The sequence below is a fragment of the Hyla sarda genome, chromosome 2 (genome assembly GCF_029499605.1).
Source record: "Hyla sarda isolate aHylSar1 chromosome 2, aHylSar1.hap1, whole genome shotgun sequence".
Taxonomy (NCBI): Eukaryota; Metazoa; Chordata; class Amphibia; order Anura; family Hylidae; genus Hyla; species Hyla sarda.
The window spans coordinates 444,395,732-444,423,178 of record NC_079190.1 but is presented as its reverse complement, the minus strand read 5'-3'; the positions used below and the strand labels follow the sequence as shown (position 1 = coordinate 444,423,178).

General features: G+C 42.3%; 1 protein-coding gene across 3 annotated transcripts in view; it reads right to left on the bottom strand.

Moving 5' to 3' along the window:
• Window positions 1-424: 424 nt before the first annotated feature.
• Window positions 425-27,447, bottom strand: part of RIOX2 (ribosomal oxygenase 2) — a 36,177-nt gene continuing 9,154 nt past the window's right edge. For 2 of the 3 annotated variants that reach the window (XM_056559314.1, XM_056559315.1), the window contains exons 4-10: window positions 24,684-24,812; window positions 24,501-24,604; window positions 18,270-18,372; window positions 13,548-13,734; window positions 12,727-12,812; window positions 9,460-9,552; window positions 425-1,805 (exon numbers count right to left, since the gene is read on the bottom strand). In XM_056559314.1, coding sequence (XP_056415289.1) covers window positions 1,635-1,805; window positions 9,460-9,552; window positions 12,727-12,812; window positions 13,548-13,734; window positions 18,270-18,372; window positions 24,501-24,604; window positions 24,684-24,812 — 873 coding nt within the window. In that variant the 3' untranslated portion in view covers window positions 425-1,634. The remainder of the gene's footprint in view (window positions 1,806-9,459; window positions 9,553-12,726; window positions 12,813-13,547; window positions 13,735-18,269; window positions 18,373-24,500; window positions 24,605-24,683; window positions 24,813-27,447) is intronic. The other variant, XM_056559316.1, reaches the window with a different exon arrangement.

Here is a 27,447-nt window from a genome sequence, read left to right as displayed (position 1 = left end):
GATTAATATTTTTTTAATAGAAGTAATTTACAAATCTGTTTAACTTTCTGGTACCAGTTGATTTAGAAACAAAAAGTTTTCCACCGGAGTACCCCTTTAAACAGATTTGTAAATTACTTCTATTTAAAAATCTTATTCCTTCCAGTAGTTATCCAGTTCCTGAAGTTGAGTTGTTCTTTTCTGTCTGACAACAGTGCTCTCTGCTGACACCTCTGCTTGTCTCAGGAACTGTCCGAAGCATTAGAGGTTTGAAATGGGGATTTGCTTCTTCTCTGGACAGTTCCTGAGACAAGCAGAGGTGTCAGCAAAGAGCAATGTTGTCAGACTGAAAAGAACTACTCAACTTCAGCAGCTGATAACTACTGTAAGGATTAATATTTTTTTAATAGAAGTCATTTACAAATCTGTTTAACTTTCTGGAGCCAGTTGATATATATATATATATATACGTTTTTTCCTGGAATACCCTTTTAATGCTTTATGCAGAGCGCACCACAGAAAAAATACCAGCCATGGTCTGCACCAGGTAGAACACAATAAGTGTAGCCCAGTGTATTCCAAACACCCCATCTCTAGGTGTTGCAAAACTACAACTCCCAGAATGCTGGGAGTTGTAGTTTTGCAACACCTAGAGACACACTGTATAGAAAACACTGTTGTAGACCATCAACATTTGTTTTGTAGAGGTCCAACATCCAGCTCCCCTGCAAAAAATTACAATAGCAAAATTTGGGTCTGTGTTTTGCCTTTTGCTACAGGTCCCTGCTTTAACTCAGTATTCCTGTTTTTATATAGATGTTAACAGGATTTTGTTTATGACAGGATCTATAGGAGTCAATGATGCCTAGCCATAGTATATGTTTAAGATCTTGGAGGGGGGTTGCATTAAAGTGTACTTGTACCTATAGGCAAGTCAAAAGTTTTGATCAGTCGGCGTCAAAGTGTTCAGACCCCAACCAATAGCTAGAATGAGCGGCGAGAAGAGGCAGCTAAGAATTTCTCCCTCCGCACAACCAAAACTTTTACATAGACTTACAGCAGGAGAACGTGCTTAGCAAACAAGTTTACCGGCTCCTTCTAGCGATCGGTGATCCTAAACATTTGAAGCTGTTGACATATTTCTACGGCATATCAAACGTGGCAGTGCCCATTTGAAGGCATAATGTTATAATATGGAATCCACACAAAGGTAATCTATAACAAACTGTAATAATCAACAATAACCAAATCCACTCTCGATATATAAATGAGCAGTAGAATCAAGCCAATAGTAAAAAAACTAAGTTCCGTTCTAAGGCAGTGAAACCCTGTGTCGACAAAAGGACATCCAGTTCCTATTGACGTCAGCGTTATCTCCAGAAATGTCATATTAACCCTGCTGACCTGGTTACCTAGAGCACAGCTCAAGCCCACCATTGCTCAGGTCATTACGACCAGAAGAGGCCATTCGGGTGGAAAGGCACGATATTGTCTGCAAAACTTATATTCCATCCAGTTTTTGGTATATATGTATAAAAATGACATGGCCGTTGAGGTTGGGCTGTAGCAACTGTAAACAGGTTTTACTTGGAGCGATCACTTATGTCCTCTTGGTGATATACTAGATACCACGCAGAGAGGAAGAGGCTGGGTACTTAAGCCTTAGATGAGACAGTCTCCAATAAACCCTCTGCCCACAGAGAAATAGCCAGGTTCTCCTTGTCACGGTCGTCCTCTAGAGGTAGATCCTTAACACATATTGGGTTATTCTCCCAAAGTTTTTTTAGTGCATCCATGTAAGAAAGTGGGAAACGTAAACCAGTAACCTGCAATAGAGAAGACAGGATTACAAAATGAAGGGTCCTGGGCACCCCCCACCAGAGCTTCTCTGTTCTGTCCAACATTCGAGCATTATGAGTCAGTCATAGCTATCAAGAATGTCTTACCTATACATACATATAAACAAATAAATAAAGATATATCTATATATATATATATATATATCTTCACCTACCTGTGTGAGTATTATACATAAATTATATATACAGTACAAGCTTGATAAAGATGGTGTGATGCCATCGAAACGTCGTCTTCTCATGGGTCAATAAAGCACCTTATAATTGCACCTTAACCTGGGAGTGCCTCTGGATCTTATTTGCTTTGTGTGTATATATATATGTGTGTGTATTTGTGTGTATATATAGTAAATTTGAGTAGCCGTATTGGTCCAGTGATGCAGGTGCAAATCAAAAAAAAGTTGCAGTATAAGCTTGTCTCTACAAAATTCTGTTAGTCCAATAAAAAAGGTATTACAAGATACTGCAACATTTTTTGATATATATATATATATATATATATATACACACACACACACATATATATACATATATAATCTAGTGGGGCAAAAAAGTATTTAGTCAGCCACCAATTGTGCAAGTTCTCCCACTTAAAAAGATGAGAGGCCTGTAATTTACATCATAGGTATACCTCAACTATGAGAGACAGAATGAGAAAAAAAATCCATAAAATCACATTGTCTGATTTTTAAAGGATTTATTTTCAAATTATGGTGGAAAATAAGTATTTGGTCAATAACAAAAGTTCATCTGCAATACTTTGTTGTATACCCTTTGTTGGCAATGACAGAGGTCAAACATCCTATTGGATGACAAGACGGCGTGCGCAGTGGTGTGATGACAATAAAGGAGAGTGGCAGCAATGCAGCGGAGCATGAAGAGGATGGTCCAGAGTGTCAGAGACAGGTGAGTGACACTAACCGGAGCACACGGGGCACGTTACACGGCTATCCGGTGGCAGCTGAAGCAGTCTGTGCTGCCGCATGGCCATTTATGCGATGGCCCCGACATACAAAAGAATCGTATTTTGATGCTGCCTTCAACATACAATAGCCTCTGAGAGGTCATCATATGTTGAAATGATCGTACAGTATGTCGGGGCCATCGTAGGTCAGGGAATCACTGTACTTATTTTCCACCATAATTTGCAAATAAATTCTTTAAAAATCAGACTGAGATATACCTATGATGGAAATTACAGGCCTCTCATCTTTTTAAGTGGGAGAACCTGCACAATTGGTGGCTGACTAAATACTTTTTTGCCCCAGTGTGTGTGTATGTGATATATATATATATATATATATATATATATATGTTATTTATGTGGAAGGTTCCAATATGATTTTTGGTAATGGTAACCTGACTATACCATGCATGGGCACCATGAGTAGACTCATTCATTTCTTCTTGTCTCCACATTTCACCTCTAGCCTGTGTCCTCTCTTCCTGCAGTTTGTTTTGATAACAGGAGCTAAATACTGTGATCTAAAAGTTTTTGGGGTCAGAATTTATTTTGGGCTTTCAGCTCTAAAAGGTGTACTCCACTGGAAAATAAATCTTTTCAGTCTGACCACAGTGCTCTCTGCTGACACCTCTGTCTATGTCAGAAACTGTCCAGAGTAGAAGCAAATCCCCATAGTAAACCTCTCCTGCTCTGGGCAGTTCCTGTCATGGACAGAGGTGTCAGCACAGAGCACTGTGGTCAGACTGAAAAGAAATTCAAAAAGAAAAGAAGTTCCAGTGGAGCATACAGCAGCTGATAAGTACTGAAAAGATTACAATTTTCAAATAGAAGTAATTTACAAATCTGTTTAACTTTCTGGCAACAGTTGATTTAAAAAAAAAAAATGTTTTCCACAGGAGTACCCCTTTAAAAGGGTACTCCAAAGGCGCAAGTTTTCAAAATCAACTGGTGCCAGAAAGTTCTACAGATCTGTAAATGACTTCTATTTTAAAATCTTAATCCTTTCAGTACTTATCAGCTGCTGTATAGTGCCGAGGAAGTTGTGTAGTTCTTTCCAGTCTGACCACAGTGCTCTCTGCTTCCACATCTGTCCATGTCTGGAACTGTCCAGAGAAGGAGCAAATCCCCATAGAAAACCTCTCCTGCTCTGGACAGTTCCTGACATGGACAGAGGTGTCAGCATATAGCACTGTGGAGACTGGAAAGAACTACACAACTTCCTCTGGAGCATACAGCAGCTGATAAGTAATAGAAGGGTTAAAGGGTTTATTCAGGAATGGGAAAAAAAAGAGTTAATTTTTTTTCAAAAACCACTCCCTGTCTGTCTCCAGGTTGGATGGGGTTCTGCAGCTCAGTTCCACTGAAGTGAATGGAGCCAAGTTGTAAAACCACACCCAACCTGGGGACAGACGTGGAGCTGTTTTTGAAAGAAATTAGCTCTGTTTTTATATTCCTGGATAACCCCTTTAAAGTTTTATAATAGAAGTAATTTATGAATCCGTATAACTTTCTGGCACCAGTTGATTGAAACATTTTTCCTCAGGAGTACCCCTTTAACCCCTTAAGGACCAGGCCCATTTTGGCCTTAAGGATCAGACCAATTTTATTTTTGCATTTTAGTTTTTTCCTTCTTCGCCTTCTAAAAATCATAACTCTTTTATATTTTCATCTACAGAAAATATGGGGCTTGTCTTCTGTGCGACCAGTTGTCCTTTGCAATGATATCACTCATTTTACCATAAAATATACGACACAACCAAAAAAATACTATTTATGTGGCGAAATTAAAACGAAAACTGGAATTTTGCTAATTTTGGAAGGTTAGTATGCTTAAAATCCCTCTATTTTGACGACCTATAACTTTTCAATTTTTGTCATATAAGCGGCGGTATGAGGGCTAATTTTTTGCGCCATGATCTGTACTTTTTATTGATACCACATTTGCGTATATAGAACTTTTAATACATTTTTTATCAATTTTTTTTGGGAATATGATGTGACAAAAAAAAAATGTATCCCATATGGGATAGTTAACATTATATTGTAATAATTCGGACATTTATGCACGCGGTGATACCAAATATTTGTTTATAAAAAAATTTGTTAAGCTTTTTGGGGTAAAAGGGGAAAAATTGATGTTTTACCTTTTTATTGGGGAAGGGGATTTTTAATTTTTTTTTTACTTTTTTAAAAATGTGTTTACTTTTTTTTTTACACTTTAAAGGGGTTGTGCGCTGCCCTGCCTTTCGGAGCTCCGCTCGCAGCATACGGAAGTTCATTACTCAGAATGCTGTGTGCGGGCTTCCGTGTTTGCGGCCGCCGGGCATGACATCACGCCCGGCCCCTCGTGACACGGAAGTCCGCACACAGCGTTCTGAGTAATGAACTTTCGGACGCTGCGAGCGGAGCTCCGAAAGGCAGTGCACAACCCCTTTAATAGTCCCCATAGGGAACTTTTTATAGCAATCGCTTGATTGCTAATACTGTTCAGTGCTATCTACAGGGCATAGCACTGATCAGTGTTATCAGTGATCTTCTGCTCTGGTCTGCTCGATCCCAGATCGGAGCAGAAGACCGCGGGAGACGGACGGAGGAGGGGACCTCCGGCCGCCATTACAGATGATCGGATCCCCACGGAAGCGCTGTGGGCGATCCGATCATCCAAATTAAGTGCCATGATATGTATTGATCACAGCATCTGAGGGGCTAATGGCAGACATCGGCACGACTGCTGATGTCTGCCATTACCGAAAGTACCGCCGTACCATGACGTACATTTACGTCCGATGTCATTAAGGGGTTAATCCTATCGAGGCAATGCAATCAATGTTTATGTACAGGCAGGACTAATGAAGCCCATTGAATTTAATAAGATGACAGTGTTCACTGTACCTAGTAACAAGGTTACATCTTAATAAATAATATTTATTAACAAAAATCCACTTCTTCACCAATGTCGGACTGACTCCTAAAAACGATCCTATCTGAATGTGTATGATTCTTAACCCTAATTCAAACTTCGATAAGAGGTCAGATCATAGTCCTGGACAAACTAAAACAAAAACAAAAAATGTCAGATAACAAGCGAGAGGCATTCATGGATTATCTAATGTGGTTTATGGACTATAAAAAAAAAAAAAAAAAAAAAAGAAAAAATAAGCACAAAAAAAAAAACACAAAAAAAATAAAAAAATAAAAAAGGGACAAGAAATCTATTACAGAAACTACTGGTGAAACAACAGCGCCACCAGCTGGACAACCCCCTAAAATATCACATCCTGCAGCTACACTGATCACGCAAAAACAGTTTTTCTTAAAAGACAGAAGAGGAAGCCGAACCCATAAAACACCAATATGTCCCCCACGGGAGAGATATTTTCTTACTTTTACTTGCACTTAGGGAATTTGGCAAACATATATTAGCTGACGACCATAAAACAATATGAACAGGGGGGAAGAATGTTTTATTCTCTGCTGATGGCTTTTAAAGTTGCCGTCTCATGTCAAAATCAAGTACAAACACGGCGGATCCCACAAGATCCTCAATCCATCAATGAACACTTGCAGGGGAGCTCTGCTTATTTAATGTTAAAACGTGGCCAACCAAAGACATTCAGACAGATTTCGTTTTCAGATCCCACCAAAATTATCCATATAGCAGTGTTGTGTATGTGTACAAGATTGTTCTATACATGTACAAGGTTTACAGAAATTGTATTCTCTATAGCAGTCTTTTCCAACCAAGGTGTCTCCAGCTGTTGCAAAACTACAACTCCCAGCATGCCCGGACAGCCGAAGGCTGTCCGGGCATGCTGGGAGTTGTAGTTTTGCAACAGCTGGAGACACACTGTTTGAAAAACACTGTTCTATAGAGCTCACCAATTAATTAACACACAAATCTTCTACCATCAGCTGTGATGATATTTAGAGGTGGAAGCGTTTAGGCTAGGATTGCCAGGAAAACTGCCACAGATTTTTCCTGAGTTTTGGCAGTTTTTCTGGCGTTTTCCCTGGTGTGTGGAAATAGCCAGTTTTGTCCCCTGTGGCAGTTTTCTGACTGTCTTCAGGGACCACTCTGTGGGTCGGATGCTGAGCACCCGGTCCACAGAGTGTAAGGAGATGAGGAGGGATGTATAGCATCACTACTCGCCTCCCCCGGCCGTATAGTATACAGGGGGGCATAGTGTACCCATATATACTATACAGGAGCCGGGAATCCTGTCACCAGACTGACAGGACTCCCTGCTCCTACAGCCCTATAGATAGCTGTATATAGTGTATGCAGAAGACGAGGTCCACTTACCTCCCTCGCTCGCTGTCCCCGCTGCGTCCGTGTAGCTCCTCCCCTAGTGATGATTTCATTAGGGGGCGGGGCTACAGACGGGAGCCAGGCTTGTAAGTGTGAGGCTCTGTTCACATTGTCAGTTTTGTACAATGTGAACAGACCCTTCTTCCAGTGTCCTCCCGGACGGGGAGACTCCAGTTGTTGCTAAACTACACCTCCCAGCATGCCCAGACAGCCAAAGGCTATCTGGGAATACTGGGAGTTGTAGTTGTGCCCCAATTTGAGGCTGCCTGTTTGGGAAGACATCGCATTATAGTCAAACTGAAAAACGCCAAGTGGATCTAGCATTTTGCAGTTTACTATTGACTTGCAGCTAACATCTGGACGTGGCGTTGTTTTCACAGACAAAGCGCTGTGCGGCAAAATGGGTGTTTTTTACGGAGTTTTTGCGTGAAAATCCTCAGTGGAATTCTAGCCTTAGGGAGCACTTCAACCTTGCAACAAAGTAGAGATCATGTAAAGTTACAGAGCGGGGTCACTGATTGCTGCGCACATAGTGCATGAAAATCACCAACGCTCTGCTGACTCCGTAACTGCAGAGACCAAACCTCATCTAGTCTTAACCCCTTAAAGGAGTACTCCGGCGAAAATTTACTTACCCCCTTTCCACAGGATAAGTGGCTGACCGCGGCCCCCCCAATCACAGGGTCAGGACCCCGGCGCCCTCAGTGAGGAGCGTGTGGTGTCTACTGGTAGACAGCAAACACTCCTTTCATTGCTATGGGAGCACCGATGATGCCCGAGAGCTGCACTGGGTCATTTCGGTGCTCCCATAGGAATGAATGAGCTTACTGAGCGCCATGTCCTGCTCTGGTAATCGTGGGAGGGGGCCCCAGCAGTCAGACCCCCGCGATCAGCTACTTATCCCCTATACTGTGGATAGGTGATAAAGGAGATCCTTGGGGAAAAATAACTTAACACCTTAAATATCATAATTCTTTTATATTTTGAACAACATTGTTTTTTGCGCGGACAATTGTCCTTTGTAATGACATCACTCAGTTTACTATAAAATGTACGGGTAAGTTGAAAAGTAAACCACAATTTTGCAAATTTTGGAAGGTTTCATTTTCACGCTGTACACTTTACGGTAAACATGACATGTTCTTTATACTGTGCGTCAATACGATTAAAACGATACCCATGGTTCCATGGTTTTCTTTATTGTAGTCATTTAAAAAAAATCTCAAACTTAAAAAAAAAATTATTCTAATACTTTCTAATACGGGGCTATATAAGGGCTAATTTTTTGCGCCGTGATCTGTATTTTTTATGGGTACCACTTTTCCATATATGTAACTTTCTAATCGCTATTTATTAAATATTTTGGAATGTGATGTGACAAAAAAGCAGCAATTATGGCATTTTTATATGTTAACACCATTCACTGTACAGGATTATTAACATTACATTATGATAGTTTGGACATTTATGCACATGGCAATACCAAAAAAATTTATTACTTTTTATTAAAAAAATGTTAAGCTTTTTGGGATTAAATGGAGAAACGGGGTAATTTTAATTTTTATTGGGGCAGGTGCTTATTTCTTTTACATTTTTAAAACTTTTTTTTTTACATTTTTTATTTATTTATTTTTTATGTCCCCATAGGGGACTATTCATAGCAATCCTTAGATTGTAGATACTGAACAGCGCTATGCAAAGGCATAGCACGGATTAGTATTATCAGCAATTTTCTTCTCTGGTCTGCCTGATGTCAGACCAGAGGAGTAGACCCTGGAATGACAGCCGGAGCAAGTAGGGGGACTTACTGCCACCATGTTGGATGATCGGATCCCTGCGTCCATGCTGCAAACGATCCGATCATCTATTTAAACGACCATATTGATGCAGATTCCTTTATCTGAGGGGTTACTGTTGGACATAAGCGCGGTCGGTGATGTCAGTCATTAACCGGTGGGTCCCTGGCTGCTGATAGCAGCTGGGACCTGTGGTGCATGATGCAAGCACCGCTCCGGTGTCCGCGTCATGTACAGAACGTAAATGTACATCATGGTGCGCTAAGTACCAGGATGTACATTTACGTCCTGTGTCGTTAAGGGGTTAAGGACACAGGACATTTTGGCCTTTTATAGCTTTTTTTTTTATTCTTCTGTATAAAGGGGCTGTATGATGGCACATTTCTTGCACCGTGATCTGTAGTTTTTATCACTACCACTTATATACGATTTTTTCATCACTTTTTATGGGATGGGATTTTAGTAAAAATCAGCAATTGTGGACTTTGGAGTGTAAGGACAAGTTGTCCTGTCAGCTATGGATTTTATTGTACCTTTATAAGTCAGAGTACTTACAGGGGGGCTTTCTTCAGTGTCTGACACCATGTGTGTCTTCCTTTCATTCTTTAAGGCGTGGAAGACATAGATCATTAACTCTTCTGAGGAGTCCTGTAAGAGTAAGAAACCATACTTTACACAGATCATTGTCTTAAATACAAGACGGAGGGGCATTTATTTTGGAATGAAAAGTTTGGCTCTGTATAAACTTTGTAAGGTAAAGGAGCGGAATTTCATTTCCCCACTGCTGTCCTGCTCTTTTATCAGAATCTGTACAGCTCAAAAAGGAGTCATTTTAAAGGGGTTATCCAGGAAAAAACTTTTTTTTATATATATATCAACTGGCTCCAGAAAGTTAAACAGGTTTGTAAATTCCTTCTATTAAAAAATCTTAATCCTTTCAGTACTTATGAGCTTCTGAAGTTAAGGTTGTTCTTTTCTGTCTAAGTGCTCTCTGATGACACCTGTCTCAGGAAACACCCAGTTTAGAATAGGTTTGCTTCTAAACTTGGCGTTTCCCGAAACAGGTGTCATCAGAGAGGACTTAGACAGAAAAGAACAACCTTAACTTCAGAAGCTCATAAGTACTGAAAGGATTAAGATTTTTTAATAGAAGTAATTTACAAATCTGTATAACTTTCTGGAGCCAGTTGATATATATAAAAAAGTATTTTTTCCTGGATAACCGCTTTAATGAAACATTACACAATACTGAGAAGAACTGACTCAATTGGGTATTTTTTTCCCAGAATGAAGACACCCACCAATGAGCAGTACCTATAAGGCAGTGCTTCCCAACCATGATGCCTCAAGCTGTTGGGAATCACTGCTATAATGTATGGAATAGACTGTGGTATAAATGACAGGTTTACATTATTTTGTGGGTTACTACAATCATGGAGATCCTAATTTTAAAGGAAACCTGTCACAATGACAATACAGTCCAACCTGCAGGCAGACTCTTCTCATTCTGGGATAGGTAGTCATGTGGGCGGTGCTATCTGCAATGCATTACTTTTGGCAGCTATCTGCAATGCATTACTTCTATACTGTAGTGCAGTGGTCTCCAACCTGCGGACCTCCAGATGTTGAAGAACTACAACTCCCAGCATGCCCGGACAGCCAACGGCTGTCCGGGCATGCTGGGAGTTGTAGTTTTGCAACATCTGAAGGTCCGCAGGTTGGAGACCACTGCTGTAGTGTATTATGCCTATTAATGTGAAGCTGAAAGGCATTCTACTAAGACAGTGTTTCCCATCCAGGATGCCTCCAGCTGTTGCAAAACTACAACTCCCAGCATGCCCTAACAGCTGTTTGCTGGGATATGTAGTTTTGCAACAGCTGGAGGTATCCTGGATGGGTAACACTGTCCTAGAAGTATACACATCAAACCCATTAGGGCCTCTGGCTGACAGGGACCCACAAATATGATGCAAGAGCAATAACTTAATATGAGTGGGAACCTTCTTCCTCCATCTAACCGCACACATTCCTGACTGTTACTGACAGTGGCAACTAAGGGGTTAAATGGCCAAGATGGGATAGGCAGCAGAATGTCAGCCATAATATATAGCCGACACCTGAACTATCCCAGCGACGTACATTTACAGCAGTTTGTGCTAGGTGTATAGCTGCAGTGCCATAAGTGCAAGCCAGATGGCGCCAAAAGGATTAGGGCAAGAAATCCCTATACATAAAAATATTTAAAAGTTTTTTTTTTCTATCTTTGGATAGCGGGGTAAGATGTCTTTGGCCGGAATACCCCTTTAATAATATACAGCCTGATACATTATACTGAATATAAAAAACTTTTGTCTGTAATCTGATGCAATTACCACTTGAAAAAGCAGAAGAAACGGCACTGTATCCTAGAAACATGACATTAACCCCTTAAGGACGCAGGGTTTTTCCATTTTCATTTTTTCCTCATCACCTTACGTCAAAATCCTAACGTTTTCAATTTTGCACCTAAAATTCCATCTTATGGCTTATTTCTTGCGCCAACAATTCTACTTTGCAGTGACATTAGTCATTTTACAAAAATATCCACGGTGAAGAGGAAAAAAAAATCATTGTGCGACAAAATTTAAGAAAAAATGCCATTTTGTAACTTTTGGGGGCTTCCTTTTCTACGCAGTGCATATTTCGGTAAAAATGACATCTTATCTTTATTCTGTAGGTCCATACAATTAAAATGATTCCCTACTTATATAGGTTTGATTTTGTCATCCTTCTGAAAACAATCATAACTACATGCAGGAAAATTAATACGTTTAAAATTGTCATCTCCTTACCCCTATAACTTTTTTATTTTTCCACGTACCGGGCGGTATGAGGGCTCATTTTTTGCGCTGTGATCTGAGGTTTTTATCGGTACCATTTTTATATCGATTGGACTTTTTGATCGCTTGTTATTAATTTTTTCATGATATAAAAAGTGACAAAAAATACGCTATTTTGGAATTTTGAATTTTTTTGCGCGTACGCCATTGACCGTCCGGTTTAAATAACCATATATTTTTTATAGTTCGGACATTTCCGCACGCGGTGATACCACATCTGTTTATTTTTATTAACAGTTTTTTTTTTTTTATGGGAAAAGGGGGATTCTTACTTTTATTAAGGAAGGGGTTAAATGATCCTTATTAACTTTTGTTTCACACTTTTTTAAATTTTTTATTTCACTGCACATACCGATCTCATACACAGATCCAGAGCAGCATAGGTTTGCTATGGGAATTTGCTCCTACTCTGGACAGTTCCTAAAATGGACAGAAGTGTCAGCAGAAAGCACTGTGATCAAGCAGAAAGGAAATTTAAAGAGAAAAGAACTTCCTCTGGAGCACACAGCAGCTGATAAGTACTGGAAGGATTAAGATTGTTTAATAGAAGTAATTTACAAATCTGTTTAACTTTCTAGCACCAGTTGATTTAAAAGAAAATGTTTTCCAGTGGAGTACCCCTTTAATCCTATGGTTAAAGTCATACAAGTTAAGTGCAGTTTGGTGCAACAAGTAAAAGACAAAAAAACACTTAGCGTTTCCACCCCTCTGGACCTCATGACAAAGACCTGGTAGGGCTGAAACGCATCAGAAAGGGTTATTTTCACCTGTTGCCCTGAACTGCACTTAACCTGTATGATTTTAACCATAGGAATAAAACTCAAGTTTTAAAGGATACAGTGCCGTTTTTTTTAAAGTTATGAATTACGGTCATGAATTGTCGATACGTGCACAATGGGACGTGAGCAACCCGATACTCTCTATCTTTTTGCAGAGCCATTACCACGGTTTCTGGAACGTGATCTATAGTGATGGCTGCATAATCTCTGTACTTCAGTTTGGTCAAGCTGTTAAGGTTTGGTGGACCATCTGTAAAGACATAATACAACAAAATAAGCATGTGGTTTTTAAGACAAAACATAGTCAACAATAGACTGAAAAGGTGACATCACACTTCTCAAAACACTCGCCATAGAAATAATATTCTGTGTATGTATTTTACTGACTGGTAGTTGCTGAAACGTGTATATACAGGTAAAAGAGAGTAGCGTAGCTCTCTATAGCTTAGTACGTGCCCAAGGTTACTGGTGTTGCCTAAAACCCCAGTTAGGCCAAGGAACAATTCAAATAATAGTGTATAATAGAATTATACAGGAAACCAGTCCTCAAAGGCTCTAAACAAACACCGGGTGCAGCAGGGAGATAGCAGGGGTCCCACTGCTGGGGGGTCCTTTGGATAGGGGATAAGATGTCTAGGGCAGAGTACCCCTTTAACGGAGATATCAGTCTCAGCACTGAATGGGCACACCTCATTGAGAATGCTTAGTTATCAATTTATTCAAAGTTTTCATGAGGAATATGAGAGTCACAATGGAAAAGTTTAAGAAATGTCCCTGAGTTTTTATTTTATAGGAACATGGTATGCTAAAAACTTCATATACTTTGGTGTTTGTTGTCATAAAGGATAGATACAGGCTTCAGAATAGTTCATCTATCCATGTAGATACCCAACCTAAACCTATAATAAAAAGAAGGTGGGAACCATCACTCTTAGTTACATTTTACAATAAAATAATAGAAAATAAAATGTTTTTCTCCGCGGACCTGATTTCCCATTAGTTCCTTTTTTCTCTTGATTCATTGAATCCACGTCCAGATAAGGTGGCAATCTGTTTCCCATGAAGTCGCGCAGCATTTCACCTGACCGCAGTTGGCACCTGCCCTCTATCCTCTTGGCTATAGCGGACAGAAGATGACTGAGGGTATCCCCTACTCTACTTGGGTCCAAGCACTGGAACGGTCAAATAAATCAAACATTAATCTGTTAAAAAGATTCATTGATGGAACAGACACAAGTATGTTTAAAAAAACAAAAAAACAAACAAATAAATAAATTAATATATAAATAAATAAAAGCCTGTCATAACAATGAACATGCAAAGCAGCAGTATATGTTCTTATCAGTTTAAAGGGGTACTCCGGCGCTAAGACATCTTATCCCCTATCCAAAGGATAGGGGATAAGATGCCTGATCGCGGGGGTCCCACCACTGGAGACCCCCGTGATCTTCCACGCCGCACCCCGTTAGAATCAGTCCCTGGAGCGTGTTCGCTCCGGGTCTAATTACTGGCGATCACGGGGACGGAACATAGTGACATCACGGCTCTGCTCCATGTGACGTCACGCTCCGCCCCCTCAATGCAAGCCTATGGGAGGGGGCCTGACAGCTGTCATGCCCCTCCAATAGACTTGCATTGAGGGGGCGGAGCGTGACGTCACACGCTAAAGGTGGGTACTGCATGGTAGATCCCGCCGGTCCCCAGCGGCGGGACCCCCGCGATCTGACATCTTATCCCCTATCCTTTGGATAGGGGATAAGATGTCTAGGGGCGGAGTACCCCTTTAATATCTTATACGTCCCCTATCTGGGGGACCATATATTAAATAGATTTTGAAGCTTGCTTCCGTCGCCCTACACAATGACCCAATATGGCAGTATCTTCGGGTACAGTGCACCACAGAAAAAAAAAATAAGTAAATAAGTAAATAAATAAAAATAGCAAAAAAGAACTGTGCAGTAGAAAAAGCATGTTCTTCATACAATTTTACTTATGTTACTGAAATAGCTGCTTTTTTTTTTTAGTAGGCTCCGCCCCAATAATGGATTAGAATGGCTAAGGGTGAGGGTCCTTTTACATGTGCCAACAAGTGCTGATCCCGCTGTTTGCCACTCAGCTACAGGACCTTTACAAGCCAGCCGCACCAATGAACTCTGGGTTGTTCATGCATCCCCACCATGCTTTTATATGCTGCCATTTACCCAGCCTGTGTTCTCTGTAAAGGAAACACACAGAACACAGGCTGTGTAAATGGCAGCTAATCTGCTGTATGCCACAGCAATATACTAAAACTGTGGAATTGTTGTATATACCAAAGATAAATATACATGTAAAAGCTTAAAGGACAACTGTAGTGGTCAGAAATCCCTGCCCAAATGTTCCCCAAACAAAAGTTATACAATTCAGTCAATTAGTTCTATTTACCTATATGCAGCCGTTTCTGAGATATTACAGTTGCCAGCATAGCCCAGTAGTCCTGCGTCCGTCCCCTATTCATTACATTGCAGCCGCCATCTTGGGGACGGAGATCTCTTCCTCCCAGCAGTGTTTGTGCTCCCCCCAGCCTCTGTCAGGTCCTCCCTGCTTATACATATGCATGAGCGGGTGCTTTCTGAGGCAGCCATTGGCTCATCCTCAGAAACGCCCCTATCTGTAAGATTGAAGCAGGGGGAGAATGAGGACGTCCACAGCTCCTCCCCCCTCCCCTGCTCTGTCTACATAGGACCTCACTTATCACCGGGAGGTTTCAAGTTTTCATGGGGGAAACACAGAGCAAACCACAGAGCAGGGAGGGGGGAGGACGTGTGTGTGAAGGAGACATATTATACTGCACGGGCTGGTGGTGTATAGACTACAGGGAATAAATATCATACTGGAGATGATTCTGTGTGTGAGATGGGGGGGGGGGGGGACTACTGAATGACACATGCTGGGAGTTGTAGTCCCTGTTATGTGTGTGTGTATGCCAGTGTTTCCCAACCAGGGAATGCTGGGAGTAGTAGTTTTGCAACATCTGGAGGCACCCTGGTTGGGAAACACTGGTGTATGAACTACAACTCCCAGGAGATTACAGAGATACAATAGAGGTGCTGGTGAACTACAACCCCCAGGAGACTACAGAGATACAATAGAGGTGTTGGTGAACTACAACTCCCAGGAGAGTACTGAGATACAATACAGGTGTTGGTGAACTACAACCCCCAGCCAGGAGACTACAGAGATACAATAGAGGTGTTGGTGAACTACAACTCCCAGAAGACTACAGAGATACAATATAGGTGTTGGTGAACTACAACCCCCAGGAGACTACAGAGATACAATATAGGTGTTGGTGAACTACAACCCCCAGGAGACTACAGAGATACAATATAGGTGTTGGTGAACTACAACCCCCAGGAGACTACAGAGATACAATATAGGTGTTGGTGAACTACAACACCCAGGAGACTACAGAGATACAATATAGGTGTTGGTGAACTACAACACCCAGGAGACTACAGAGATACAATATAGGTGTTGGTGAACTACAACCCCCAGGAGACTACAGAGATACAATATAGGTGTTGGTGAACTACAACACCCAGGAGACTACAGAGATACAATAGAGGTGTTGGTGACATACAACCCCCAGGAGACTACAGAGATACAATAGAGGTGTTGGTGAACTACAACTCCCAGGAGACTACAGAGATACAATAGAGGTGTTGGTGAACTACAACTCCCAGAAGACTACAGAGATACAATATAGGTGTTGATGAACTACAACCCCCAGGAGACTACAGAGATACAATATAGGTGTTGGTGAACTACAACCCCCAGGAGACTACAGAGATACAATATAGGTGTTGGTGAACTACAACACCCAGGAGACTACAGAGATACAATATAGGTGTTGGTGAACTACAACCCCCAGGAGACTACAGAGATACAATATAGGTGTTGGTGAACTACAACCCCCAGGAGACTACAGAGATACAATAGAGGTGTTGGTGAACTACAACTCCCAGGAGACTACAGAGATACAATAGAGGTGTTGGTGAACTACAACTCCCAGAAGACTACAGAGATACAATATAGGTGTTGATGAACTACAACCCCCAGGAGACTACAGAGATACAATATAGGTGTTGGTGAACTACAACCCCCAGGAGACTACAGAGATACAATATAGGTGTTGGTGAACTACAACTCCCAGGAGACTACAGAGATACAATATAGGTGTTGGTGAACTACAACACCCAGGAGACTACAGAGATACAATATAGGTGTTGGTGAACTACAACCCCCAGGAGACTACAGAGATACAATAGAGGTGTTGGTGAACTACAACACCCAGGAGACTACAGAGATACAATATAGGTGTTGGTGAACTACAACCCCCAGGAGACTACAGAGATACAATATAGGTGTTGGTGAACTACAACACCCAGGAGACTACAGAGATACAATAGAGGTGTTGGTGACATACAACCCCCAGGAGACTACAGAGATACAATAGAGGTGTTGGTGAACTACAACTCCCAGGAGACTACAGAGATACAATAGAGGTGTTGGTGAACTACAACTCCCAGGAGACTACAGAGATACAATATAGGTGTTGGTGAACTACAACACCCAGGAGACTACAGAGATACAATATAGGTGTTGGTGAACTACAACTCCCAGGAGACTCCTGATACAATAGAGGTGTTGGTGAACTACAACTCCCAGGAGTCTCCTGATACAGTAGAGGTGTTGGTGAACTACAACTCCTTTATACACTCAAACAGCAGAAAGCTGACACGGCATGCTTGGATGTATAGTCTTACAACAGCTGGAGTCACCTCTGCAACTCCAAGCATGCACATACAGCAGAAAGCTGACAGGGCATGCTGGGATTTGTAGTCTTGCAACAGCTGGAGGCACCACTGGAATTCCCAGCATGCCCGAACAGCATATAAAATAACTGGGCATGCTTGGAGTTGTAGTTGTGAAAAAGATGGAGGGACCCCTATCAGGACAGTTTTATAGACAAACAATTATGTTTTTTTACCATTTTTACTTTCACTCTCCACTCTCCAGTGTCCACACTACAGTGAGCACGGAGGCAGCTGCTTCATCACTGGACAGGAGCCAGCATGGGGAGGGGGAGATGAGCAGAAGGGGAGGGTGTATGCATAGGGAAGGGAGATGTGGGCATTACAATATAATAATTTGCTCGGGGGGATAGAATAGGGGGAGGGCAGCAGCTTACAGGAAGTAAGCACAAGGCATGATGGGAGATGTAGTTTTATTTTCACTTCTCCTCCGTAATTTGTGTGCTGATAACGGGAGAAAGACTGGGCCAATTTTGATGGGGGAGACATCGTTGGAAAGGTCTTTCAAAGACCTATTAAATGAGGTAAAAAAAAAGTTTTTTTGCCCAGCACTGCAGATGTCCTTTAACAACACAGTACAACAAATCATATTATTAAACCACGAAAGAACACATAAACCAGCAAGGGTAAATTAAAGTTTTAAACATGCGCAATCTTCAGCTTAAGCGTGAGATGGGAGCAGGCCAAGCTGGGCGTTACAGTTGCCGAGGCAACCATACCATACCCAGCCAGTTCTTGGCAGAACATGCTGGGCATCATACGGTTACCTAGACAAATGGCTGGAGCTGTAGATCTCGTGGGTTGAAACTTTGGAGTTACCCTTTAAACAATGGGAAGACAAATGATGGTACCAGTAGCTGTTGCAGGGGAATGCCCCTCCTTAGATCCACATTATCCTTTGCAGTATCTTGCAGTAAAGCAGGCATCAGGTCCTGCAGGTAGTCTACCCAGGAGCTGTAGAAATAGAAGTTGGTTGTAAATAAGTTTAATGGAAAAGACCAAAAAGCCAAAACAAAAAATACTGTATAATTTGTCACTTTGGCCTTTCTCTTAAGAACTGTGATATCATTTGTTATTTGTGTATTATATATGCCAGCGCTGCTACCCCTTCACATTCTGGTTTGACCCTTATATGTTTGCACTTCACAGGGACATTAAAGAGAACAGTTGGGCATTACAAACAGAACAATACAGAAAGTAGAAAGTACAAAGCACTCACCCGGTTAGTTGTTTGAATATCTTGTTACTTTATTTCTTGTTCGGATAAATTCGTGCAGGGGAGTGGACAGGAGCGGTGGTGTGTGTGTGGGGGGGGGTGATGGGCAACGGACTGTATCGAGCGGCGTGGCACTACTTCGAAGGCGCCGCGCGATACGGTACGTTGAACATCCCACCCCCCACACCACCGCTCCTGTCTGCTCCCCTGCACGAATTTATCCGAACAAGAAATAATGTAACAAGATATTCAAACAACTAACCAGGTGAGTGCTTCGTACTTTCTACTTTCTGTATTGTTGAAGAGTATCATGGGTCTGTAAATTGTAGCTACAGTGGTGTAGAGGTTACTGCTTGGTCAAATACAAACAGAACCCTGCTGGCACTTATCCTCTACTGCTTTGTTTAATGCTCACTAGGTCCCTGCTGATCTCCCCCACCTTGCCCCTTTTTAACCCTTTAAGGACTGAGCCCTTTTTCACCTTAAGGACGCAGCCCTTTTTTGCAATTCTGACCACTATCCCTTTATGCATTAATAATTCTGGGATGCTTTTACCGATTATTCTGATTCCGAGATAGTTTTTTTTGTGACATAGTCTACTTTAACACAGTGGTAAATTTTCGTTGTTACTTGCATCCTTTCTTGGTGAACAATCCCAAAATTTCATGAAAATTTTGAAAAATTTTTGAAACACTCTGCTTGTAAGGAAAATGGATATTCCCAAAAAATTATATATTGATTCACATACACAATATGTCTACTTTATATATGCATCATAAAGTTTACATGTTTTTACTTTTGGAAGCAATTTTCCAATTTTTCACAAAATTTTCAAAATCTGAATTTTTCAGGGACCAGTTGAGTTTTGAAGTGGATTTGAGGGGTCTTCATATTAGAAATACCCTATAAATGACCCCATTATAAAACTGCACCCCCAAAGTATTCAAAATGACATTCAGAAAGTGTGTTAACCCTTTAGGTGTTTCACAGGAATAGCAGCAAAATGAAGGAGAAAATTCAAAATCTTCATTTTTTACAATCTCATGTTCTTGTAGACCCAGTTTTTGAAATTTTACAAGGGGTAAAAGGAGAAAAAGACCCCCAAAATTTGTAACCCAATTTCTCTCGAGTAAGGAAATACCTCATAGGTGGATGTCAAGTGATCTGTGGGTGCACTACAAGGCTCAGAAGGGAAGGAGCAACAATGGGATTTTGGAGAGTACAATTTCTGAAATGGTTTTTGGGGGGCATGTCACATTTAGGAAGCCCCTATGGTGCCAGAACAGCAAAAAAAAATAAAAAATAAAAAACAACATGACATACTATTTTGGAAACTACACCCCTCAAGGAATGTAACAAGGGGTCTGCTGAGCCTTAACACCCCACAGGTGTTTGATGACTTTTCGTTAAATTCGGATGTGTAAATGAATTACATTTTTTTCACTAAAATGCTGGTTTTCTCCCAAATTTTAAATTTTTGCAAGAGGTTATAGGAGAAAATTCCACCCAAAATTTGTAACCCCATCTCTCCTGAGTATGGAAATACCCCATGTGCGGACATCAAGTGCTCTGCCGGCGAACTACAATGCTCAGAAGAGGAGGAGTCACATTTGGCTTTTGGAAAGCAAATTTTGCTGAAATGGTTTTTGGGGGGCATGTCACATTTAGGAAGCCCCTATGGTGCCAAAACAGCAAAAAAAACAAAAAACAAAAAAAAAAAAAACACATGGCATACTATTTTGGAAACTAAACCCCTCAAGGAACGTAACAAGGAGTTAAGTGAGCCTTAACACTCCACAGGTGTTTGACAAATTTCGGCTAAAGTTGGACAGGAAAATGAAAATTTTTATTTTTTTCACTAAAATGCTAATGTTACCCCAAATTTTTCATTTTCACAAGGGGTAATTGGAGAAAACCCCATTTCTTCTGAGTATGGAAATACCCCATATGTGGATGTAAAGTGCTCTGCGGGCGAACTACAATGCTCAGAAGAGAAGGAGCGCCATTGAGCATTTGGTGAGAGAATTTGGTTGGAATAGAAGTTGGGGGCCATGTGCATTTACAAAGCCCTTCGTGGTGCCAGAACTGTGGACCCCCCCACATGTGACCCCATTTTGGAAACTACACCCCTTACAGAATTTTTCATTTTCACAGACCACTGTTCTAAAAATCTGCCAGACACCTGTGGGGTGTAAATGCTCACTGTACCCCTAATTACATTACGTGAGGGGTGTAGTTTCCAAAATGGGGTCACATGTGGGGGGGGGTCCACTGTTCTGGCACTATGGGGGCTTTGTAAACACACATGGCCTTCAATTTTGGACACATTCTCTCTCCAAAATCCCAATGGCGCTCCCTCTCTCCTGAGCATTGTAGTTTGCCCGCAGAGCACTTTACATCCACATATGGGGTATGTTCTTACTCAGAAGAAATGGGGTTACAAATTTTGGGGGACTTTTTTCCTATTTTCCCTTGTGAAAATGAAAAATGGAGGGTAACACCTGCATTTTAGTGAAAAAAAATTGTTCTTTTCATTTTCACATCCAACTTTAACGAAAATTTTTAAGTGTTAAGGCTCACTGTACCTCTTGTTACATTCCGTGAGGGGTGTAGTTTCCAAAATGTGGTCACATGTGGGTATTTATTGTTTTGCGTTTATGTCAGAACCGCTATAAAATCAGCCACCCCTGTGCAAATCACCAATTTAGACCTCAAATGTACATGGTGCAGAGCGCACTCCTGAGCCTTGTTGTGCATCTGCAGAACATTTTACACCCACATATGGGGTATTTCCGTATTCAGGAGAAATTGCGTTACACATTTTGGGGGTCTTTTTTTTTCCTTTTACCGCTTGTGAAAATGAAAAGTATGGGGCAACACCAGCATGTTAGTGTAAAGATTAATTTTTTTTTACACTAACATATTGGTGTAGACCCCAACTTTACCTTTTCATAAGGGGTAAAAGGAAAAAAAAGCCCCCCAAAATTTGTAGTGCAATTTCTCCCGAGTACGGAGATACCCCATATGTGGCCCTAAACTTTTTCCTTGAAATATGACAGGGCTCCAAAGAAAGAGAGCGCCATGCGCATTTGAGGCCTAAATTGGGGATTTGTGTAGGTGTAGTGTAGTGTTTTTAGGATACATTCACATGGTTGGCTTTACAGCGAGTTTCTCGCTGGGAGTTTGAGCTGCAGCTGAAAATTTGCCGCATCTCAAACTTGCAGCAGAAAACTTGCTGTAAACCTGCCTGTGTGAATGTACCCTGTATATGTAGTGTTTTACTTTTTCTTTTGTGTAGGTGTAGTGTAGTGTTTTTAGGATACATTCACACGGTTGGGTTTACAGTGAGTTTCTCGCTGGGAGTTTGAGCTGCAGCTGAAAATTTGCCGCATCTCAAACTTGCAGCAGAAAACTTGCTGTAAACCTGCCCGTGTGAATGTACCCTGTACATTCACATGGGGGGGGGGGGGGGGGCGCAAGCCTACAGCTGTTGTAAAACTACAACTCCCAGCATGTACTGACAGACCATACATGCTGGGAGTTGTAGTTATGCAACAGCTGGAGGTACAATGATTGCGAAACACTGAGCCTTTGTTACTTAATTCAGTGTTTCACAACCAGTGAGCTCCCAGCTGTTGCAAAACTACAACTCCCAGCATGTACAGTCTCTCAGTGCATGCTGGGAGTTGTATTTTTGCAACAGCTGGAGGCACACTGCCGCCTGGACCGATCCTGCTGCTCCTGTCGCTGCCACCGATCCCCCACCAGACCGGGGCAAGGCAGGAGACCCCCGCCGGCGCCGATCTGCGCTCAGATCGCCGTCCCGATTGCCGCCCACTGATCAATCACGTGATTGTGAGGCGGCACCCGTGCCACCTCACTACTGTCGGGTAAGGGTGAATGGGGCGGTCTCTGACAGCTCCATTCACCCTTTTCTTCTGGGTCACCAGAGACTCGATTGAGCCGGAATAGCGACAAATCGCAGGTCTGAACTGACCGGCGATTTGCCGCAATCGCCGACATGGGGGGGGGTCTCAGGACCCCCTGGGCGATATTCCGGGATGACTGCTGATAGATATCAGCAGTCATCCCGTTCCGATCACCGCGTCCAGAGACGTGGTGATCCAGAAAAGCTGCACTGTAAATGAACGGCACTGTACGCTAAGTACTTCTTAGCAGCGCCGTACATTTAAGGTGCTCGTTAAACACAGGAACTGCCCTGCAACAGTGACCTGCCTCAGCCGGGGTAAGCGGGCATGGTCAGCCATTTCCTGTGTGTCAAAACAGGACTAAAAAGCAATGATCAGGAGATACCAGGACAACCCAAACCCTTTAGAAACAAAAACAGACAACTCTTTAACTAATACAATGTGGAGATATAGCAGCACAGGAATGAATTTCCGTGATAATGCTGCCAAAGGAATTCTCCCTAGGTTTTTGTCTAATTTCTTAGCGCTTTCCTGAATTATTGTAGTCTACATAATGATTTAGGAGGTCATGTAGGAGCCCGTCTGGCTTTTGCTCACTGAAGAGATCCTGTCGGGTGCACTAACTCTACACAGTGGAGACATGCCACCAACCGGGGAACTCTCCTAGAATTTATAACAAAAACTGGTCATCAGAAAAGACTTGCATTAAGGGGGAGTGACTGTGACGTCCTGAGCAGGGCGCAGCCGTGACATCACAAGCCTCCGGCGCTGCACCCGACGTCATGAGCCTCTGGCGCTGCACCCAACGCTCTAAACAAACGTCGGGTGCAGCAGGGAGATCACGGTGGTCCCCACCGGAAGGGACCCCCGCGATCAGAAATCTTATCCCCTATCCTTTGGATAGAGGATAAGATGTGTATGGGCGGATTACCCCTTTAAAACTAAGCTGACAAGAGGTTCTGCAGCAGCTGGGACAATGAATGGGCAGCTGCATATAGTCATAGTACAATGATTTACATGAAAGTTCAGTTGACCAAGGTGGGTGATGGCAAAGATGATAAACTGAAAAAAAGAAGATGGAGGTAAGAGACCTCCTTTTGCTTTCGAGCTGCCAGCGCAGTCATGGAGACTGTTCATTGATGTGTATTATATACAGTGTGAATAAAATAACACTGTCTGACCCTTTTTAAAGGGTTATCACAAGATCCAAAGCTATCCCCTATTCAAAAAATATAACTAGTTGATTGGTGGGGGCTCTAGGAACTCAGCAATATTCAGAAGCCACATAAAGAATGAATGGAGGGCTGGCCATGTATGCTACTGCTCTATTTGTTTGATAGTTATCCCCTATCCTGTGGGTAGGGTATAACTTTGAAACTTGGAATAACCTATTTAAATGGGTACCCCGCCCCTAGACATCTTATCCCCTATACAAAGGATAGGGGATAAGATATCTAATCGCAGGGGTCCCACCGCTGGGAACCCCTGCAATCTCTCCTGCAGCACCCCTGTCAGCTTTGCTCCGTGCCTGATGACTGGCAATGCCGGGGCCGCAGGATCGTGACGTCACGGACCCGCCCCTTGTGATGTCACACCCTGTCCTCTCAATGCAAGTCTATAGGAGGCGGCGTGGCGGGCGTCAGGTCCCCCTCCTATAGACTTGCATTGAGGGGGCGGGGCGCAATGTCACGAGGGTGCAGGGCCGTGACTTTACAATACTCTGGCCCCTGCATCGCCAGTCATCAGGCACGGAGCAAAGCTGACAGGAAGTGCTGCCGGAGTGATCGCAGGGGTTCCCAGCAGCGGGACCCCCGCAATCAGACATCTTATCCTCTATCATTTGGATAGGGGATAGGATGTCTAGGGGCGGAGTACCCCTTTAAGTTGATAACAGCAAAAAGCTAAGAAAACACAAACTGAACGTTGAGGTCCCTTACGTGTTCTGGTAGGTGCTGATGGTCACGTGCGTGGAGTGCGGCGAGTCTGCCGGTGTGTCAGCTTGATGAACCGTTCCTCTGGGAAAGTACAGCATGTCACCTTCCTATGACAAAAAGAAACACACTGCCTGGAGTATAAACACCTTATTCTTGTGCTCCTCTAAAATTGGAGAGAAATGTTACCTTTAATAGGATGTCATGAGTGGGAGTAGTGACCCTGTCTGCCGGGGTCACATCATATCCCCTAGCTAGTTGGATGGTGGGCTCGTACAGACGCCAGTGCTTCTCTCCCTCTACCTGAAGGATAAAAACCTGCAAGACAGTTCTTATTATTAACCATCACTATAAGGTAACAGTGTCCTGTCACTATGACTGACCGCACAACCTTCTACAAGTAAAGAGCGCTCCAAAGATGCAGTTAGACGTACAGAGCTTCCTATTGATGAACACATTAACAACCGGTCCGGTGTTTATGTAGCTCCCATTAACATCTATAAGCAATACACAGGCTGTGTGAGAAAGCCTCTCAGCTATTTTCAGAAGCCCCGGCCATTTTGAGGCCACTCTTTCTATAGAGATGCGGGTCTAATAGGTGGAAATGGCATCTATTGGGAATTTAGGCCATAAATGTTTGAGGATGTTTGAAACAACACACCTTGCAATTATTATGGTAAAAGAATTACACATTTTTATGTGTAATTTCCCCATTGTTTTGTAGGATTCTTTTGTACGAACAATGCAGTAGAAATAATGTGGTAACTTTATCCTGGACCAAGGTAAAATGAACCAAGGTATGTAAATACTAAAGGTAGGCAAAAAAGTGTATTACTAGAGATCTGCCAGTCAGGGGTCTATAAAAGCTATGGGTAAGTAATGACCTATTGGTCCGCACCCAGCTTTCCCAGAGATAGATACTAAAGAGGGAATTTAGCTCACTAGTCTGAATTCCTCTCAAAGGGAGGGGGCGTGGCCTTCCTGTACAGGTCTCCGCCCCCTCCCTCAGTTTGCTGTCTGCTCACATCTCCCCTTGCATTAGCAAAACTACAACTCCCAGCTTGTCCTCCTTGACAGTATCGGGACACAAGCTGACAGTGGGAGGATTTTTCCTCCAGTTGTGAGCCCTGCGCTCACAGCTGTCAATCAAGGAAGTGTGTCCATGACATAGGTGATGACGCATGGACAGAGCAGGACTAGTATGTGTCCAAGCAGGCAGGGGGCAGTTGTTTGACTGGCTTTTTCAGTATGAAATACTGAAAATTTTGTAATGAAATCAACTGTAAAACCTATTGGTTTTGAATGCTTTACAACATATAAAAAGTTTTTGTATCTGATAAGAAAAAAAGCCCATGTTTTGGAGCAAAAATGTGTAACTTTTTAATGGTGTAAGCATTGATAAAATCCTCTCTCAATATATTTGTAACAAAAGAGAAAGATCAGGGATGTGGCATTTGCATCCAAGTGAAGAAGCTCTTTCAGATGACTGCAGGAAAGATGGTAAGTATTGCTGTATTACACTGCCATCTACTGCAAACTACAATAACCACAGAGAAAGAGGAAATATATTACACATACAAAACAATCCACACATTTTTTGGCAAAATCCTATTCTTATTCTGGGGGGGGGGGGGGGGGGGACTCACAGACTTGAGGGAGTGCTGTGGATTTTCTGTGTAAAAGAAAACGTTTGAGGCAAAATATATTCATGTAAGCCTCTGTACACACTGTATCGGGTCCCTGAGCTTAAATGGGCACTGCCAGATTCAAAAACTTTTCATATGTTGTACATCTTAGAAAAACCGAGAGGGAATACACCCCATTAAAGGGGTACTCCACTGCCCCAACATTCAGAAAACATTTTGTTCTGAACACTGGGTTCGGGCTGCAGGGGTCGTGAAGCCCCTTATGAAATCAAGTAGCCCCCTCAATGGAAGTCTATGGGAGGGGGCATGGGGTGGTGTCAGACAGGACAGTCCTTAGTCAACTCCCATTAACATCTTTAGGCAATACACAGCTGTGTGAGAAAGGCGTCAGACAGGAAAGTCCTCAGTCAGTAACGCTACGTCTAGAAGCTTCAGACTCTTTGACTTCATAAACTGTTGGTCTAGAGAAGTTGTCTACAAGGTCACATGTTTGTGGCCTTGAATATGTGGGCAAGACAAAACGCGAGTTCAGACGACGCATATAGGAGCATATTGGGGACATTTCCAATGACCATGAAAAGTCCCTAGCACGACATGTTAACCAGGCACACGGGGGCGACACCTCTACCATCAAATTCATGGGCATAGATTTGACGTCAGCAATCCAGAAGTGGTCTCCGTTTCGGAGCAGGAAGCTGGCGTCCGTGTGGTAAGCTTTTTGTAATTAACCCTCACTATTTGCGGACATCGCACTCCTTAGATTTAATCAGGTGTGTTCCCCCACAGTTTGACTATTTTTGACTTAGGTCTCGTTCACATTGCCGTCAGACTCCACTATTCGGAATTCCGTCAGCATTTCAGCCAGAAGGACGGGAGTTTAGCGGAGAAAAAAATAGTGCAAGCAATATCCTGCAAAATTACTGTAGCCAGCCCGTTTGCATCCGGACCATTTTAGGGTCCGATTGTAAAAAAATAAAAATAAGAGCCGATCTGACCCTTAAAGGGGTACTACCGTGGAAAACTTTTTTTTTTTTTAATCAACTGGTGCCAGAAAGTTTAACAGATTTGTAAATTACTTCAATTAAAAAATCTTAATCCTTCCAGTACTTTTTAGGGGCTGTATACTAAAGAGAAATCCAAAAAGAAATGCATTTCCTGTGATGTCCTGACCACAGTGCTCTCTGCTAACCTCTGCTGTCCATTTTAGGAACTGTGCAGAGAAGCATATGTTTGCTATGGGGATTTTCTTCAGTTCCTAAAATGGACAGCAGAGGTCAGCAGAGAGCACTGTGGTCAGGACATCACAG